Here is a 20,035-nt window from a genome sequence, read left to right on the forward strand (position 1 = left end):
TCTATGCTAAATTCTGTATGTTATTAAAATTCCACTTGACATAGGAAACTTCAAAGGTACTGTTGTCATGATGGACAGCACTTCTATACTGTTTTTAACTAGTTGGATCAAAGGTTAACTTGTCCCTGTCACAGGTACAGCCTTTATTTCCTGATGTTGGGCCTTTGTATGTTGAGGAGCAGTTAAAGGTCAGCTTATGCTTCTAAGAACAACTGCTTATACCCTAGGTTACTTTGATTTCTTACATTTCAGATAGGCCTCAACTTCTTGCTATTTAGTCAAACTTTTATCCCCAGCACCATCCTGCCACCAAAATCCATAAACAAATCTACACTGAAGTATTTTTTGAAACTGATTGACATCTCTTTGATATGTACAAACTATATCAAACTAGTACAATATCCCTCCCAACTGCACATACACAATGCAGGAGTCAAGTTGGCAGTCCTACTGTGTCCTGTAACAGTCTTAGTTATGTCAGGATTCCTCCCCACATTATCTGATGTGGATAACCTGATTTACCAGAAAATCAGTATTAAACAGAAGCATAGGGAATGTCATGCAAATCCCAACACTTTCCTGCTGTTCCCAAAGACTGTGAGAGGTGCCACTGTATCTTTCCCAGGAACCTGTGGAGACTGATACAAAGTGTATCTGGACAAAAGAAATTCAGGATTTCTACACTGAAAAAAGGAAACAAAGACAACCCTCAGAGGGCACTTACACTAATTTCTTTTTGTGACAAGGACAGTGATGAAGTACAAGCATGAGCTGTATTTAAAAAGTTTTGTTGAGAAGCTGAGAAAGTCATGGCATCTTTCTGAAAATCAAATTTTATGACTGCTGACATTTTTTCATGTATAGTAGTTTAAAATACATATAAGTATAAAGTAGTTTAATATATATATAAGTATATATACATGCAGCATAAAAATATATATAAATATACACACACATATATATGGCTCAAAAAAAAACTCCAGTGCTGGAGACGTGTGTTGGTCCCTCCTCAAGGAAAATAAATGAAAGCATTCTCCAGTTATTATTTTCACAAAAAAGGGTGACATTAGGACAATAAATAAACACAACCTTGCTCAGAAACAGCTTTTAAAGCAGATAGTGATTTTTATATTTGCACTTTCCCTAATACTGAAGAGGTCCCATGACCCTCCAAGATAGTTGTCTCTTATCAGCTGAATGCTGGTAACAAATTAAGTGCCGTTTTAGTCCCAGTTTCCTGTAGCTGATGGCTGAACCAGGTGCACTGTTAGACCAATTATACTGGCTCCAAAACACAGATGTTTCAGCTTACACTCATTTAACCTGATAAAACGACTCTCAGGTGAAAGCATGTGCAGAAGCGAGGCCTTAGAAGCTAAAAGTGAACTTTGAAACAAAGGAGTTTTGAGGAAAAACCCTCAGGAGGAGAACAGTGCTGTGCCAGAAATACGATGGTGAGCCAATAAACAGGAGGAGGATGAAGGATGTTCTATTTTGGTGTATCAGAACATCAAGTGAGTCTCATTCTTCATGCAAGCACTGCCCTGTTAGGAGTCTTCTTTTTACTAAGAATCGTTAAGCATTGAAAGGACACAAATTGCAGAGCCCAAAAGTCAGAAGTGCCATTTGTTCCTTGCAAACCCCCAGTTGCTGAAGAACCAGAAGCTGCAGCCAGAACACGTTAAAAACTAATGTCTTCCTGTCAGGCCACAGGAAAAGAACAGAATCACAGAATCCTTAGGGTTGGGAGGCACCTCTAGAGATGCTCTAGTCAGGGTCACCAGAGCAGGTGACACAGAAAGACGATCACATGAATTTGGAATGTCTCCAGAGAGGGAGACTCCACTCCCTCCCTGGGCAGCTGTTCCAGTGCTCTGCCAGCCTCTATGCAAAAAAGTTCTTCCTCATGTTGAGATTAAACTTTTTGTGTTTTAGTTCACGGCAACTACTCCTCGTCCTGTCACTGGCCACCACTGAAAAGAGTCTGGGACCATCTTTATGCCACCCTTTAAAGATATTTATATGCATTATGAGATCCCCGCTCAGTCTTCCGCAGCCAGAATAGGCCCCTGCAGTGAGTCTCTCCTTGTAACATTCCAGACCCCTCATCATCTGTTTCCCTCGGCTGGACCCTCTCCCGTGGCTCCTTGTCCTTCCCTTACGGAGGAGCCCCGGAGTGGGTGCAGCAGTGCGGACGGCGCGGTTCCCTCGGCCACGCCAGTGTTCACACGGCTGTATTTCAGCCCGCTCCCCACGGGAACACCCTCCCCGCTATCCCCAGGGAGCCCGGAACACTCCCGCTCCCTCCGTGTGGGGGTAGGGCGGCCTCCCCCAGGGCAGGTGCCCTTGATGAGGCGGCCGGCGCCGGGCGGGGCACCAGCCGAACCGAACCGAACCGGGCCGGGCCGGGCCGGGCCTGCCACAGCGAGCCGGCATGGACGGGGCGGGCGAGCAGCAGCAGCTGGCGCAGGAGCTGGCAGCCGGAGAGCTGGGAATGGGCTGTGGTAAGGGTATGGACGAGGGCAGCGGGATGAGTGGTGCCGCGTTAATAACCGGGAGGCACCCGGCAATAAGCCTAATGAGCAGCCCCGGGGGAGGATAATCGCTCCTGGGCGCTTATTAGCGTCCCTCAGCCCTGCCGTGTCCCGGCCCCGCGGCCGGGAGTGATGGATTTCCCGGCCCTCGTGTGCCCCGGCTTGTCAAAGCGCCTGGCCGAGGGTAGTGACAGGGGGTCTTTCCTTTGTGTCACACCCGGGGGCTCCCGCTGCCTCGGGGTTTCTCATTTGCGCCTTTCCCGCTGACCAGTTTTCCTCCTCTCTCCTCTGAAGCCGTTTCTTTTCACCTGCCGTGTCTGTGTGTGTGTTTTCAAATGCCCCAAACAACCCTAAAAACCTTGCCGGTGAAGTGGTTGGCGTGTTCCCAGGACTGTCCAAGGAGGTGGTTGTGAGATGGAAAAGGCGGCTTGGCTTCCTGCAAGTGCAGGTGTTCCAGACTAGCTATTCCTGATGTTCCCACTCAGTTAAAATCCCTTCTACTTAACGTTCTGTTTATCTAAAAGTGGGACAAAGTGATGTTCAGTCTGGTCTCTGAATGACGGGAGAAAGGAATGGTTTTATAACTCCCTCTTTATTAAAGAGGTGTCCATCTTTCTCTCCAATTTTGGTGTTCATTTCAGCTCTTTTCCTCTGTAGTTCCAAATGATTGTGAGGTCTTTGCTGTCTGTTCTAGAAATAAAACACAGCAGTTTACTTTCACTTGGAGGACTATTTCTCTAAAGAATATTAAACTCTCAGGTGTACATTTCTGCTACGGGTACAAGGTACTGACATAAGACTTGGACACTCATTTTGTGGTGTAAAGACATACTGAGGTTTGCAGAGAAGTAAAAAACCCTGCTCAAATCATGTGAAAATACTATTTTTTCCACATAACGAGTGAGACAGGCTCAGATGCAGCCAGGAGGATGGTAGAAAAAGGAATTATATAGACCAGAGACATCTTCTGCCTCATGGAGTTCTTGACCTTCCCCATCAGGATATTTCATCTCATTTAACTGCAGTGGAAACTTGCTGCTGCTTAACAAGATCAAAATATTATAGCTGCATAGTTTCCTGCTTCTGTTTCTTTCTCCTGCAACTAATTTGGTTCTCTTAATCCTGTAAAAAGCAAATTAGATGCTCTTGGAGCAGCCTGCCATCCCCTCATACTTCTATGAAGTTTCCCTCGTCTGCTTGGAATTGTGGGACTCCTCCTTGATTAACAGTTGTTTCAGAAGGAGACACTGAGGCAGAATCAAATCCTTTATTTTGGCATTGCGCTAATATTTATCAAAAGCAGAGCACAGTGAAATGAAATTGTTTTATCTTTTCCCCCAAAAAAATTAAACTAAAAAATAAACAAACAAACAAAAAAAATCAAGTTTCTTTGTTGTCACATGCAATTGAAATGCTGCCAACAGTCTGCTCAAACTTTCTTCTCTCTAGCCAGAGGCAGATACTTGGGTTTGGGTTTATTATTCTACTTCCTATTCTTATGAAATAATCACTTTTTTAAAAAATTTAAGTAGCAGAAATCACACTGACTCACATGTTCTGAGCCATTTAGGAGGTTTTTGGAACTTTATTGTGGTAGCTGGGAAAGTATAAGGTTTTTGTTGCCTATTTTAATTCTTTTTCTTGCTGTGTTCTTTCTGACCTGTTTTCTACTATTCAGTCTCTCTTACTGTAATAGTTTGTGGGTTTTGTTAGACTTAGACTTCTGTACCTAATTTTGTCCTTAGCCCCCTTTTTCACTCTCTGTCTTGTAAGTCTGTTATTCAGAAGTGTGGCCGGAGCTGCAGAGAAATCGTTTAAGGCAGTTATTAGAAGTTTGTACAATAAATGTATTTTTGCTTGGCCAGCTTTTGTATGCTAGAACTCTATAAAAAAGTGATGGTGTTTGTCAGGTAATCCCTACTGACACAGTAGACCAGAATTTTGCTTCTTTCTTTTGCTCATTTTAATAAGGTGGCAGGATCTTGCCTGGTCATTGATTTTTGCTCTGTTGCTTATTCCAGAGACCTGTGTTATCCCTGGGGCTGTTTTCCCACTACTGTATTTGTAATATGCAAGCTTTCCTTTATTCTCTGTGTCTGGAATTACTCTCTTCTCTAGTTTACAGTTTGCTTTTAAAATGAGGATTTCTCATCCCACATTTAAGTACCTCCATATTGACCATATATCAGGTTCTTGGCTGTTGCTGTCCTGGCAGCAGCTGTCTTTATTTTGAGCTTTCTGGTTCTTGTCACTGTTGGGTTTCGTTGTGTGGGCTTTTCCTTCCCCCATAGCTGAAACTCCCAATACAGGCACATCTGGCTTAGGCAATGGGCATGTGAGGTGGAGTTTGGGGTTTTTTTCCTATTTTTGCCTTGTAGAGTGCCAGGATGAGAAGGAGAACATGCTGCTCAATACAGAGTGCTTCGTGGTGGATGCTGATGCTGTTGGTGGCCATGACACAGGGAACAGTGTGCTACCTGCATTCCCAGGCACAGCCAGACAAGAAAAAGTTGAGGCTGACTTGGGAATAGAAGATAGGAACAGCTCTGTAAAGAAGGTGGAGGAAGATGGGGGATACAGCACCCTGCAGGAAGCTGGGTCATCTTCCCAAGGCTCCGTTGTCCACGACTTTGCCTCGGCGTTTGGACAACCATCGGATTTCTGCGGTGACACAAAGGTTGGATTAGCACAAGAGCACTCTGAGAGTTACTGCCCTGCTGGGACTGAAATGGAGGCAAAGAAGGAAAAAACTAAGAGAGCATTCAGTGGAGTGACTGGAGCTCCCTGCGAGCAGGGGGACATCAGCCCAGCCCCTCACCAATCCAGAGGTGCTACAGCTCAGAATTCCTACAAGGGCTCTTCAGTCCTGGGGTCCAGAGGCAGCTGTGATGTGGCCAAGGGAGGAAAATACTTACCTGTCAAGAAGAAGCCCCGCACCTTCTACAGTGCAGGTAGATCCCAGGGCACATGCTGGCACACAGTGACATTGGCAGTGCCAGTGGCACTTGGTGTTCCCTTCCTTGTGCTGATCTGCTCTAACTGGTATTGCACTGCAGCCCACACCATTAGATGTGTGAAGACTTCCACTATTAAAGGTTGCTGAGTGTCTTTTTGTTTGAAGCATCACTAGCAATGCTCTTTGCTTTTAAAACAGCAAAAGAAGATTTTTGTTTATTTCTGTGGGGTTTTTTTTAGAAAAAAATCTTTTATGTTACTCATGTATAGTAAAAATCTTCATTTTTTATGTTTCCTTCTCTTGTTAATTTTTTTTTCTTGTTTTCTTGTAACACACTTCCCATCTCTCTCTCTTTGGACAATGCATCATTTCTAGAGCAGCTAGAAGAGCTGGAGAAGACGTTCCAGGAAGATCACTATCCTGACAGTGAGAAGAGGAGGGAGATCGCTGCTGTGGTTGGTGTGACGCCACAGCGTATTCTGGTAACACAGTGGGGACATACGCAGGGGGACAGTGCTGCCTGTGGGTTCTGTGCAGAAAAGGGATGGGCAGGGACTGGGACATTGCCAGTGTCCCCATGTGTAGATGGCTTCTTCCCTGAATGCATTCCTTTCTTCCCATTTTTCAGGTCTGGTTTCAGAATCGCAGGGCAAAGTTGCGGAAATTGCAGAAGTTAGGTATAAAAGGCAACAGAAAATACCCAGCATCATCAGCTCTGTCAGTCCCCTTTGGATCAGAGGATTATGGGTGAGGAATTTACTCTGTTTTGCCATTTCTCCACAACTGATACCTAAGAAATTAAATTCTTTTGTCATTTCCCCTTTACCTTTAAACAGTGAATAGCTGAGCACTGAGTCGGACCTAGGTAGCCTGTCAGATCTCTGGGTAGATTGTGGTGGACCCTCCTAAAGTCCTTGTGATTAACCTGTAGTACAGATTAATCAAATTAATTTTGAAATGAAAATATTGAAATTGCTCTGTCTGAAGTCATGTAGAGAGCAAGGGATGAGATGGAAAAGTTTAGGGAATCATCTCTTGAATTTTAGTTTTTATGAAAGCGTTGGCCAGGTGCTTTGAGTGTGCTTGGGGTTTCTTTTAACCCAGTTCTCTCACCACTGCTTTCCATTTCTATGGATTTTCACTTGGTGGTGGAAATGGTGCTTGCTTAGATCAGTCTTAGAAAGTCAGGAACTTCTTTGAAGAAATGCAAGGTAGCACATTTCATAATGTGAGCAGAGGACATTATTGGTGGGAAGGGGAATATGTAAGAGGATAGATGGTCTTTCAAGGGCTGGTGAATGTGTGAGGAGAGAAATCAATCTCAATAGGAATGTATTTATAGCAATCTGGAGTGAGTGTCTTCTTAGGAAGAAAACTGAATAAAAAGAGGAGAAATTAAAGTGAACGACTGGAGAGCACCTTATGTCATTGCACTGCTCCTGCTGCCTGTCCTATACAAGTGACCTGGGGCTGCTTCCCCAAAGACTTTTGATACAACATTCCTTCTGCTTGTAGTCAGCCAGTGCTGTCCCTTTGCACTTGCTGGTTATGTAGGATCTGCCCCTTGTTGGGTAGAAGAGTGCATGATTGGTCATAATGCCCTGCCTTGTCTTCTTTGTCTGCTGCAGGGCACCTCCTCTGCCTCCACTGCCTGACACTGCTGGAGACCAGCCTGCCGTGCTGGGAGGAGACCCTGGAGCTGGGAGCTCCTCCAGCCTGCTCAGCACACATCCTGCATCCCCCACCTCTGCCTCAGGTGAGACCCCGAACAGCACGAGTGTTTTGCACAGCTGCAGCATTAGCTAGTGGAGCTAAGATGTTCCCAAATGCTTTAGGAAAGGCCATGTCAGAGCCTTATGCCATCAGTGCTAAAAGTGATACCAGGTCACTCCACAGGCTGAGAAAGTTGTGGCTGTTCTGCCTGAAGGAGAAAAGGTTTTGTGGAGACCTCAGAGGAACCTTCTAGTAAATGAAGGGGCCTACAAGGAAGCTGCTGAGGGACTTTCATCAGGAATTGTAGTTGTGGGACAAAAGGGAATGGATTCAATCTGAAAGAGGGGAAATTTAGGCTAGATATTAGAAGGAAGAAATTCTTTCCTGTAAGGGTGGTGAGGTACTGGCACAGAGAGGCTCTGAATGCCACATCCCTGGCAGTGTCCAAGGCCAGGTTGGATGGGGCTCTGAGCAGCTTTGGATAGTGGAAGGGGTCCCTGTCCATGAGAGGAGGTGGAATGAGATGGTCCTTAAGGTCACCTGTAATGATTCTGTGGTTATAGGAATAGCAGCTCATGGCTGGTTGAGTCTTTACCAGTTATGTACCAGCACCGTGGTGCCTCTGTGCTAATTCTGGAGAAAGATTTGCAGTCCTTGTTTGTGCCCTGCCCTAGCACAAGCCAGCAAGGAATTCTGAATAGGCCTTCATAAGGATAAGTGATCAGGGCATTCTTCCATAAGAGCTGTTTGACACTGGTGCTGCTGCTGTAAACGATGAGAGAAGTGTTGTTCTGGTTTGATGTTCTCCATGGCAGATACACACTCCCCATATTCTGGTGTAGAAGAAACATTCTGGTTACACCCTGAGCCAAGTGAGCTGTGTAAGGAAGATGCACTCTGTGAGCTGCTGGTGTTGTAGAGGCTCCATCAGGTACTCCACACCTTAAAATATCCAGAGGGCCTTCCTTGGCTTCTCCAGGCAGAACAGGTTTCTGTTTTGTGCAAGACCTTGAGGGAGTGAGAGTAGCTAAGTTCCAAAGCTGAGGGCTGAATTTAATCACTGTTGCAGTGGAGTGTTAAGTCAGTGGGGTGTGCTGTTCAACCAGTTTTCTACCCGAGCTGTGTTTAAAGATTGGTGGCAATGAAAGAGAGAGGATTTATCTAATTGTTTGTTGATGTGTGCAGTCCAAGAGCATTCCCTAGAGTCAGGGGTGCTCCTTAAAGCCTTTCCTAGATATGTTTGTATTTCCAGGTTGGCAAAATATGAAAATATTTCCATGAGGACTCCACTGCTTCCTTAGGGACAGATTTCCCAAGCAGTAGATGTGCTGACACGTGGTACTGCTGTGTGTGTTTACCTGCTTCCCAGTGTAATTAATTCTTTGGAATGTCATACCATTGTGTCTGTCCCCTCGTTGTATTCTCAATATATCAGTATTTGGTTAGCAGTATTAAAGCCAGTTCCTGCAACTCATAAAAGGTGCTTTAACCTTAAAGGTATTTTGCTATGGTGGAAAGCAACTGTGAGATTGCATCAATAAGCTTAGAACGCTTCATGTGTGTCTAAAAGTATGAAGTTGAGATACTTCCTTTATAACCTAATCTGGTAATTCTGTCATTCAAATTTGCCTGTCATCCTCTCAAGGCAAGGGCTCCTTTAGTCAATCCAATGACCTTTTTAACCAATAGGACTGTAATTCAGTTAGTTCCAGTTTTTCCACTTCTTGCAACAGAGTAAATATGGTCAAAGTGTTCGAGTAATTCACTGCTTTCAGAGTGATGAAGTGGTGCAGTCTGTTGAGCCCTGAATTTAATTGGATAGAAACCAAGGGTTTGCGAAACAATTCGTTTAAAGGAAATAAGCCAAATATCCTCGGATTTCTATGCTTTAGGAACCTCTCCTGGTTCCTAAAGTAACTCTGCAGACACACTATTTAGTCAATCGCAGAATGGTTTGAGTTGGAAGGGACCTTAAAGCCCGTCTCATTCCACCCCCCCTGCCACGAGCAGGGACACCTTCCACTGTCCCAGGTTGCTCACAGCCCCATCCAAGCTGGCCTTGGACACTTCCAGGGATGGGGCAGCCACAGCTGCTCTGGGCAACCTTCCCCTTCACAGGGAAGAACTTCCTTCTGATATCCAACCTAAAACCACTCTTTGTCAGCATGAAGCCATTTGCCTTGTTAGGTAATGTCTGTCAGAGAAATAGAGCTTCATTCAGGGACATGATTTTGTACTCTGCTTGCATCGAGCCATTTCTTTCTGGAGGATCTGCACACTGGGATGCAGCTCTCCACGTGGAAAACACAAGCAATTCTTTCTGATAGGAAAGGAAAGTCCCATCTGAATTCTTGGTGCAATGTGTAAGGAAGAAAAAGGGCAAGTGTCCTCTCTGAGGGAAAAGACTGTTACTACATGAAGAGAGGTCTGCATGGCACAATCACCTGGAAAGCTCCAGCTGCAGTTTTGCCTTACTAGGTGCAGGATAACACTGCTATGGGGAATGAAACTAGCTTGTTGTTGTTGCTTATCATTGCAAAGTCAGACTTCTTCTCTTTAAGAATGAAAAAAAAAATTAAACAGAAAGAAAAAGAAAGCCAACTTGACTTGAATAGATTCAGCATCCTTCTTAAGAAGAAAAGCTTGCCTAGAAATAGAGCCATCCATGGGCCTCTTTTCTTTATTAGGAGAGCTCAGAAAATGAAGGAGACAAAACTTGGATAGGATAGAATCCAAATTAACAGGGGCAGAACAAAAAAGGAAAGAGATTAATAAAGAAAGTTATCAATTTACAAGGCAAAACCAGTTGCTTAGTAGTGTCCCTTGTGGAAACAGCTCATGGATGGTTTCAGCAAAAGCCTCTGTGATCTGTGCATCGTGGTGCAGTTGGGCTCACAGAGTGTGACATGCTGGAGTGGCTATACAGGTGCTTTCTTTTTTAACCTCTTTCAGCACAACAAGAAAATTATTTAAGTGCAGAGAACATTGTGACCTATTAGCCAAGACCTTTGCAGAGTGTTCAGTGCTGCCATTTCCACTGGTTTTCCTTGCTCTATCCAGTACTTCTGAGTGCCTGTTGGCTTGTGGGTTTGGGGTTTTTTTATGTCCCACTGTTTTTACCAGTTCTCCAAACAAGTTGATTAAAAATGTCAGTGAGTTGTGTTTGAGATCTGTGTTACCTTGCTGGCAGTTACGGCTTCTGATTTGGATATAGTAGCCACACTACTTGCCATAAGAGCCTTTTGGGCCTCAAAACTTGAATTTTGAGCTTGATTTGATCTTAGAAATGTTTTGGGCTTTTTTTTTTTTTTTAAACTTTTGCTAGACAGCGTGATTGAAATGAATAAATTAATGTTTGGGGTTTTTTTTTATGCTAGCAATTATTTGAAGCTTTTCTTGGTCTTCTGAAATTTCTTACTGATACTGATATATGTCTGTAATTCATTGGCTAATGTTTTCTTTAGAATTAACCCCTTAGAAAGAAAAGTTCCTTTCTGTGCCTCTGGTTTGTGGGTGGAGATTTCTCTGCCCCACTGGTGCTTTTGCAGGAAATCCTTTGTTTTGTGTGTTTGCCTTGCTGAGGACACCTGTCAGGAGCCCAGCCTGTGCAGGTAACTCTTAAGCAAATAACAAGGTGATTAAATTCACTGGCAGAGATGGGATTCTAATGGAAATCTTGGGAGCAATTGGATGAAGTTGGATATGGTCTGTCAAAGAACATTAAATGAATGACCAGCTCCCATTACTTCAGTTACCTGGCTTTCAAACAGATACTGAACAAATATATATTCTCATAATTTCAAGACAAGGATGAATCTATGAAAAGGTTTGTGATGGCCCTTGATGCTCCAGTAAAGGCTTGAAACAGAATAACCATTCTAGAGTTGAGTCAAGTGTAGTGCCAGGACTGGTTCAGAGATCTGAAGCTGTAAATTATTGAATTGCTCTCCAGAAATTCCCAAGGTCGTCTCATGGACTGAGAACCCAGGAGTAATGGAAACAAGAAATAAAAGTCCTACTGTTACATCCCCATGTTCACTGGAAAGCATTCTGAGGCTCTGTCTGTCTTTCTCTCTCTCCATTAGAGCCACAGAATTGTACAATGTAAGTATTATCTCAAGCTAGGGATCAGAATTCTTCATGGAACAGCTCTGGAATCTTCTCTTAGATATGTCAGATTCAGCAGATATGACTTCTCTGGGAATTGTTTCTTGTTACAGCATTTCTTTAGAAGACACAATTTCATTGTCTCTTTGAAAGGACAGAGGAGCAGAGGTGACTTTGGAAAAGGCTGAATCAGGTATTTGGAGGTCGAGGGTGCTGTCTCACAGTCTCATTGCCTGGGGATCCTATTGCCATGATCCACAAAGATTATCTGCACTAAGCATTGCAATTTTTTTTTTTTAATAATAATTCTTAGTAGGTATGAAAGTGGGTTTAGAAGTGATTTCCTGGGCTGCTTGTGTTCATCCTGAGGAAGAGCAGGGCCATGTGCAGAACAGCTCATCCTGCTGTCATTATTGAACTGGAGCTTTGCCTGGATTTAGACTGCTTTTCAGGTAGGTTGTGTCCCCCATGGCTGCTGTTCCATAACGTTTGTGTGAACATTCTGGGGCACAGTGGTCAGGGGAACCAGTGCTAAATAAGGGTTTAAAAAAATCAGCAGAGAACTTGAGTTTCATTTATGGCTAAGCCAAAAACCTGGAATGTGACGGGTACATCAGAGATGCTGCCTGGCATGGATAAATAGTGTGTTCAAACAAGAAGAATGAACCACTGAGAACTGCATGGGCATGTGAATGCTTTAGAGATGCCATCCTAGATCTTGCTTCAGTTTTCTGACTAAGCCCAAAGTCAGGGCTATTTTGAAAACTTGACATTTTTTCATTGAAACTTGTGATTCCTCCTCTCCATGGCTGCAGAGAGCTGGAAAAAAAACCCCAGAATGTGGGAAGATGCAATATGAGGGACAAAACTGCCCAGCACACTGGGAATCTGAGAAACAGTGCTGCAAGATGTTGAAGTGGAAACTCCTCATCAGCTCTCTGGACATGCATTCCAGAATCCTCTAAAGGCTGCTAATACTTGTTGTGGCATTTTTATGTTTAGGTTTGTGTTTAAGGCCTTTGAGTCGCACCTGGTGGAGTGCATTTGATGTTACTCTCTATGCCTGCAAGGGTGAAGTGCAGCTGCAGACTTTTCCTGAAAGCCTTGCCATGTGTGGGGGAGCTTCACCTGGGCAGCTGGTGATATTTTCTCTTCTTTTCTTCATCCTTGTGCTGGTTCAGCCTAGCAAGACTGGAGAAATCATTGCAGCTTCCTGCACATGTGATGGCTACATTTGTGAAGAGAGAAACCATTTGCTAATTGCCATAATAGAGAAACTAATTTTCTTGTACCATGCCCAAGCTTCTTGAGCTTCATGTGTAGTTGTTACTCTGGATCACCAGCATACCTGATTCTGACCTTTAATTTCCTCTATTGTCCTCTTTCCACAGAGGCTGTTCTGTAGGAAACTGTTCCCTTTCTCCTTTCCAGCAGTGCCTGAGGAGACAAGTCACCAAACAAAATTCTAGCAACCAGAACATGTTGGTTTCCTTTCCCATCTTCCATCTTATTTTTCCCAAGAACCTTCAGCTGCCATCTCTACTTTTTTAATTTTTGTTTTTGCCATGACTCATCAGAGGCCAAACCAGGAGTGAAAATGTGTTTCAAAGCAGCCTAGACAGTGGATTTTTAAAGGCACAGCTTTGTTTCTTTCAAAGCACAGTTAATTTTTTCAAAAGGGTGATCTGTGCAGCTCACTCCTCCCAGAGGGCAGGAGAAATGGAAGATGACTACTGGGGGATTGTTCCTGGCTCTTTTCCAAGAAGTACTTTGCTGGATAAAGATAGTATGCAGAGGCTGAAATCACAAAGGTAATTTTATTTAAACAATAAACATCCACCTGTGTTCCAGAGAGCTTGCTTCTGCTCCTTTTTGCTTCTGAACAGCAGAGCTGGTGCTCATTTATTTTTATTCCCATCATTTAACATCCACTGTTTCACTGGCATCTTGCTGTCCTGCTCCTCTGTCATTCCCTCTACTTGCCGCTGCAGATTCCCAGTGTGACAGCACGGTGTGACAGTCTCTCTGTTCTATTCACAGCCTCCTCGGTGGCAGGAATGGTGGCACCCTGCGAGGCACAAGCGCAGAGCAAGGCGCTGCCGCAGCTGCACTTCAGTTCCAGCGGCGTGGAGTGCTTCCCGGGTTTTCCCAGCCCTCCTCCCATCCGCAGGACCAGCCTGACGCTCAGCCTGCCCTTCGACCCCCACAGCCACATTGTGCCCCTGATGCTGGACACGCCCAGCAGTGAATGCAGCTTGGGCAGTCAGGAAAATGGCTCCAGGGAAGCCTTCTCTTACGACGTCCAGAATCAAGGGTAGGAGCAGATGAGAGTGTCTTCGAGGAAGATGGAAAAAGCGGCCCCTGGGAGAAGCCTTGGGGAAGGGAGGGTGAATGTGGGACAGGGGGTGAGGAATTAGGTGGGAGCATTAATGAAAAGTGAGATGGACATGTGACAATATTCTTTAAAGGGAGTATGAAAAGCTGTATAATGTGCATAATAGGACAGGGTGCCTGCCTGTACTCAGAGTGCTCTCAGAATTGCATGCCTGCCAAGTGAAAGTGAGGGTGTTCCAAGCTTTGGGGAGTAGGACGATAATCCCCACTAATACCCATTGTTCAAGAATCCTGCTGTGAAAGCGCTTCACTCAAGTGGCTTTTGTTCCCCTTGTCCTGTGCCTGGCATTTGGGAGGAAGAGTGAGCAATAAAAGACTTGTTAATTGGACAGGTTGGTGTAGCTGTTGACTATCCTTTGATCTCTGAGTTGCCTCTCTCCTTGCTCTCTGCAGCTTCAGTTCACCAATTTCCTGCCCTTACCCGGAGCAGCTGGAGCCTGGAGACAACTTGGAGGCCACCTACTGTCAATACAGTAGCCAGAGGGAAATTTATCAGCTCTCCCAGTTCTGTCCGCAAGGTCACCTGGCCAGCAATATCTTCTCCAGTGACCACCTTCCTCCTTCAACACTCCTGGAGTCCCAGCCAGCTTTCCCTGACCTGCCTGGCAACAGTGAGGCCATAACCTATGGAGCCTCACAAGGCTATGTACAGAACCACACAGGGGGACCACTCATGCCACAGCAGCCAAGTGGCAATTCAGGTAAATTTCTGAAATATTCTGGTATCCCAGTCCTCTGGAGTAATAATACCCTGAAACATTCAGCATGATCAGTGGGTTCACTGATAGCTGTGACAGACAGAAGGAACATCCACATGCCTGCACAAATCCATAGAGGTGTCAATCTTCTTTTTTTTTTCCCACACTTAATTTTCTTATATGTTTGATTTTTTTAAGTGCTGAGTGACCCATTCATTTGAATCAAAAATTACAAGTAGACTGCACACATCGGGAAGAGCATTAAATGTGACTGTGTCAGATAGTGCAAAGGTTTTGTCCGGACAGGAGAAATAACTTCTTTTCCAGGAGTGTCCTGTTGTGTTGAGTGTTCCTGTTTACAGGAACATCCTTTTGTTGCATGTGGTGGGAGTCAGGGGTGCAAAGTGGAAAAGGTGCCACAGCAGATGAGGTAGTTGGAGGTAGTAAGGAAAAACAGCCTTCTCACTGTTTGGCTTCTGCAGAAATCACTTTGAAATCATGTTATGGATCTTAGACTAGTGCAGAAGAAGAGACAGGAGCCAACAGAGCATGGACATAGATTCTTCTTCTGACTTGAATTTGGCAACAGCACTGAGATAAAGGCACTCCAGCATAATTTTCTGAAAAACCCAAAAACCCCTAGGTAAAAATGACATTGTTGATCTCCTTGTTTTGTGTTTGAGCTTTGTATTTTGAACTTATTCATGCCTAAGTATAATCAAATGACAGACTGTTGTAGTTAATTCATTTGGACTGGCAGGTTTGTTAAATTAAGGTCATGCTCCAAATGCTCCATGCCTTGTCTTATGACATGAGAGAACAAAGAGTTTTAGCCCACAGATGCTGCTGCTGTTTTTGTACTAGTTCTTGTCAGGGAGGGAAGTCTGACTCACATCAGGCTGCAAGCTGGCTCCTGTCCCCACTCTTCCCAGCTGACATTGTGCAGGACAGGTTGGCAGCACCCAGTATCTAACACACTTGGCCCTGCTCCCTGCTCTAGTTCCAAGGCGTAATTATTATCTTCTGTGGTTTTTCAGTCTGAAGTGCCAGAAATAATGAGAGGGCTGTGCCCTAGACTGCATCAAATTAGTTTTTCTAGCTTGATGCCCAAGTGTGTTGCATTCTTTGGGGTGTGTTGTAGGAGCATCAAGGGGTGTGTAAAGGTGCAGGCTGGTGAAGTTGGAAGGCTGTTGAAGGAACAGAGGCAGAGTTGATAATCTCTTACTCCATACTTGTGTCCAGAGCACAATCAGCAGTGAATGGCTTTTCTGTTATGCAGTGGGGATGACCAAGTTCACAGAGTCACAGAATGCTGGAATGGCTTGGTTTGGAAGGGGCCTTAAAGCTCATCCAGTTCCAGCCCTCTGCTATGCCCTCTAACCTTCCATTAGACCAGGCCCATCCAGCCTGGTCTTGAACACTTCCAGGGATGGAGCAGTCACAACTCTCCTGAGTTCCAGTGCTTTACCACCCTCACAAAGGATGAATTTCTTCCTGAAAAGGTTCCAGGATTCCCAAAGTGCAGGGCTGGAAACCAGTCTATGAGTGCAGACACATCTGCAAATCTTAAATCAGCGCATCAGCAATTGAGCAGCTTATGTATGGATAATAATTAACAAAACATTCCTGCTTCCTGGTTTACAGTTTTTATAAATGAAAGTGAAGATTAAGCATCCATCTTGTGTCTGGCAGAGCTCATTTGGAAAATGGGACTGGAAAAAAATTGAGAGTGTCTCTACTATCATTACCTACACTCAGGATCAGTGCTGAGTGGCATGGAGTTTTTTAGATTATAACAATGCTATGAACTCTCTAAGCTTTTCTTCCAAAAAACCATGTTTTGGTTAAATACTGCAGTGTAAAGAGCAGAGTAATCCTTGATGTGTGTGATGATTGCTGCACTGCAGTGCCGTGTTTGCACTGAGCAAAACACAACACACATCTTGTACATAGATGTGCTTCCACTATTTTCATTATTCTTCTTTTCTTGGTGGCTTTTCCCTCAGCAGACATGCCTGCCTATCCAGCTGTGTCCTGGAGTGATTTCTACATGCAGGGAGCTCCTTTCTCCAATCAGTTGCACTCCCAAATGCCTTTTTCTAGCACGGCAGGAGGACAGTACTTCACAGAGCCCTATCTCCTTCAAGTGCCCAATGGATCAGAACCTGAATCCATGCCACAGGCTGGAAAGCAAAAGGAACTGACAGCATCAGAGCTAAGTTCCTTCCAGAGCCACCAAACAGAGCCAGAGGTGGCAGCAGTTGCTGAAAAAGAGGACGTAGAGAGCAGCAGCCAGAAAGGAGAGACTATTGTTGGTAACCAGCTGATTGTTTTCTTGGAGAAGGAGGTGGGGGAAAGAGTTCCAAAACAGCAGTAACTCCCCTGAATGCAGGATGAAAACTGTGGCATTACTTTTTGTTGTGAGCTGCTGCCTTAGATAGCTCCCATGATTCTATACCTATCCTATACCTAGTTCTTAGATCCATCTCTTTTTGGAAATGGGGACAGAAGAGTCAGTAAAATATATGGCAGAGTTCTGTGTTTCCTCAGACATCCTGTGTTGTGAGCTGTATGACTACATAGAACTGATTATTTCTAAGACTTTCAGAGGCACAAACACCTCCCTTCAAGGCAGAACTTCACCAAGAAGGGAGGGTTTTCTGTTTGGATTCTCAGACTTTTATCTTGGAAACAGAGTTACCTTACTCTAGAATTGTTGAAAGGTGTCGTATGCCATAAATATTCTTTGGAAGGGTGTCTGTGAGGGGAGGGGTGTATGTGTATCTAATTTTGAGGTATAAAACATTTGAAAAATTCAAGGTATTTTTGTGTCACCTTATGAATCTGTTTGGGTTTTTTGCAGAAATTAAAGAAGAAACTAATGCCTGATCCTGCACTCTGAGAAAAAAAAAGGAAGAGGAAAAATTGCTATTTTAAACTCAGCAAAATAAGAAGAGTAAAAAAAAAAAGAATAATATTTGCAACAGATGCATTTTTTTGTGGATTTTTTTTTTTGGTTTTGTTTTTTGTTGTTGTTGTATTTTTTTTCTTGTTGCTGTGATTATTTCTTGCTGAAGAAAGAAGCAGGGTTATTTCACTCGATGAAAGCTCCTGGTCTTTTTTTTTTTTTTTTTTTAAATCACCTGGCTTTATCCTTCTTAACGCGTTCTAATCTTGACCAGGCCTCAGTCAGGAAAAAGCTGATAGAGGAACCACAGTCCCATGGGTGAAAATTGCACATCATGCAAGTGTCAGAAGGTCTGGCTGCTGTCCTGGAATACAGGGGAAGAGAAACCAGGAGGAATAAGATATATGTAAAACAGGAGGAGAAACTCCAGCAATTACACCTGATTTTAGGGACTCCAAACAGCAAAAGAGGTATTGTTGGAAATCCGTCAGTGATTTGGTGTTTGCTAGCCTTGAATTACTTCTAAAGAAATTCTTTTCATTGTAAAACTGTACCAATAAACAGCAGTAAGACTGTAACCATAAATGCTGGCAGTGTAACCAGATCCCAATTAATAACCAGATTATTAATTGCTTTTGTGTCCCATTTGAATTGATCTGTTTGAATTTGGTTTGATTGTCTCAGTTCCTGCTTTGCCTGGGAAAGAGATGAAACGTGTCTCTAAAATCAGTGGCCAGCAGCAGGAGCAGAGTGAAGAGATTGTTCACTCTTGAGAGCTGCAGTCCTCAGGAATTGTGCTTCCCAGAGGAGCTGTAACCACCTGGATGTGTAGGATGTGTAATACGAGTGACTAAAATGGATGTCAGGCTGTGTTCTTGTGAGGAAAGACCATTGTGTTGTAGGAAGAGGGGCATGCCTTTCCTTTGTTTCTTCCTGTGTTTAACCCTGAGTCTTTCCACTGGCCTTTAGACACAGAAAATGCTCAAATAATTTTTATATTTACTGTATGTGCTCCTCTTGTACCTTGTAAAATTAGGCATTACCAGGTCTTTTGTTTCAGTTCCTCTGCAGTCTGGTCATGAAGTATCTGGCAGGAGCTGGATGTTGCAGCTCCTCTCCTTTTTCTTCCTCCTGTAAAACCCTGGTTTATGTCTGGCAGTGGCTGAACACTGCTGAAAGACTAAGCAGTATAGACAGGGACAGATTTTGAGTCTACAGCTTTGTGTGGCTGTTCCAGAATTTCCATTTCCTACAGCAAAAGTTAATTCTTGCCCATAATAAGCTGAGAATGGTTGGGAATGTGCATTAGTTCACATTTGTTTCACTCATCCTCAGCTGAACAGCCTAAACCAATATTTCCAAGAGGTGTGAATAGGAGTTTTCATTGCAATTACAAGTCACTCTGAAAGCTATTGGTGGTGACCAACTGCAAAATTCATCATAGTGAGGGCTGGCTGGGAATCTTGCCTGGATCCTAAGTGAGCCCTTCCAGGTTTGAAAGGTGACAAAACCAACAGAATGCCAGCTCATAGAATGCCCCTCCTCATAGAATGAAGAAGAAAATTTAGTGTGCTTTTTGAGAAATGCACATTTTCAGGAATAGGCTTTTGGGATGTGGTCTGGTAGCAGAGTCCCCACCCAGCTCACATCATCTGCCTACAGCATTCCCAGTCCAAATGTGACACCGAGCACTGAGTTTTATGTGCTGCAGTCTTAAAAGGTTTAGGGAGTGAATGAACACAGATTTTTGAAATGTCCAATCCTTTGTGTTTAAGCTTTTGGGTAAAACATAAATTTTTCTGGGAATGGTCTGATTTTATTTCCATGCTTGTACATTAAACTTGCCAGGTTCAATTTGGCTTGGAGTTTTGAACTGAGATTTCTTTCCTATTGAAGGAGGAGAGAGTGGGTACCTGAGAGTACATGGATGGCCAGATTCATCCTCTTTGTGCTCCTACTGGCTTTGGAGCCAAACCAGGGTTAACCACAGGCAGGATTTTTTTCCCTCTGGCAGAAATAGTGACAGCCCTTGCCCATGTGGCAGGTGTCCCACCAGGGTGAAGAACCTTCCATCCTCATGTGACCCTCCCTATTGCAGCTGCAATCCATGCTGCACTGGTGTAGTGGAATGCCAGCATTCCAGGCTCCTCGTGCTGTTTTTCCTGCTGCAGTTTGTAGTGGAATTAGTGAGTGTTGGACAAATCACTGTGGTTGCTTTCATTACCTATTCCCTTTTCATGTGAAGTCTCAAGAAGGCTCGTCTTGTTAGGGTGGGCAGGATCAAAATTCCAAATTCCATGGCTGCCTGACTGGCACCGCCTTTGAAGTGTGGAGAATTGTTTTGCCTGTCTATTGTCATTTGAACTGGAAGTGCCAAGCAGTCAGGATTTTGGAGTCAGACTTGGTGCAAACAGAGAAAGCTGTGTGTGTTATCAAGTGTTGCTGGGGTTGTTTTTGAATTGTTTTTCGAGTTGACAAGGCAGATTGTGGATGTGTTTCTATTGGACTCATGTAGTAGCATGGCTGTAAGACCATGGGAGTGAGGGTATTCTCACAAACTTATTTTCACAGAAGAAGAGCACGGTGAGGTTCTGTACAGTTGCCCAAAGTGTGGCTGTTCAGCTGACAGTGCACATATGTGTGTGTCTATCCTCTATTTGCATATTTTAGCATAATTAATTCTTAAACTTCTGCTACTTCTAAATAGCTGATGTGTGACCAGGTA

At 44.0% G+C, this 20,035-nt stretch overlaps 1 protein-coding gene across 1 annotated transcript; it reads left to right on the forward strand.

Moving 5' to 3' along the window:
• The first annotated feature begins 5,227 nt into the window (after nt 1-5,227).
• NOBOX (NOBOX oogenesis homeobox) lies at nt 5,228-17,912 on the forward strand. Its single transcript, XM_066318506.1, has 8 exons — nt 5,228-5,485; nt 5,866-5,972; nt 6,119-6,237; nt 7,119-7,246; nt 13,351-13,624; nt 14,098-14,405; nt 16,409-16,717; nt 17,266-17,912. The coding sequence occupies exons 1-8, from the start codon at nt 5,263-5,265 to the stop codon at nt 17,289-17,291; spliced, it is 1,494 nt and encodes a 497-aa protein (XP_066174603.1). The 5' UTR covers nt 5,228-5,262; the 3' UTR covers nt 17,292-17,912.
• The last annotated feature ends 2,123 nt before the right edge of the window (nt 17,913-20,035 follow it).

Source organism: Sylvia atricapilla, chromosome 5 (genome assembly GCF_009819655.1).
Source record: "Sylvia atricapilla isolate bSylAtr1 chromosome 5, bSylAtr1.pri, whole genome shotgun sequence".
Classification (NCBI taxonomy): Eukaryota; Metazoa; Chordata; class Aves; order Passeriformes; family Sylviidae; genus Sylvia; species Sylvia atricapilla.

Coding starts and splice junctions, on each gene's coding strand:
- NOBOX (XM_066318506.1), top strand. CDS start 5,263: ATGGAGGCAAAGAAGGAAAAAACTAAGAGAGCATTCAGTGGAGTGACT. Junction 6,238..7,118: donor TTTGGATCAGAGGATTATGG/GTGAGGAATTTA, acceptor TGTCTGCTGCAG/GGCACCTCCTCTGCCTCCAC. Junction 7,247..13,350: donor ATCCCCCACCTCTGCCTCAG/GTGAGACCCCGA, acceptor TTCTATTCACAG/CCTCCTCGGTGGCAGGAATG.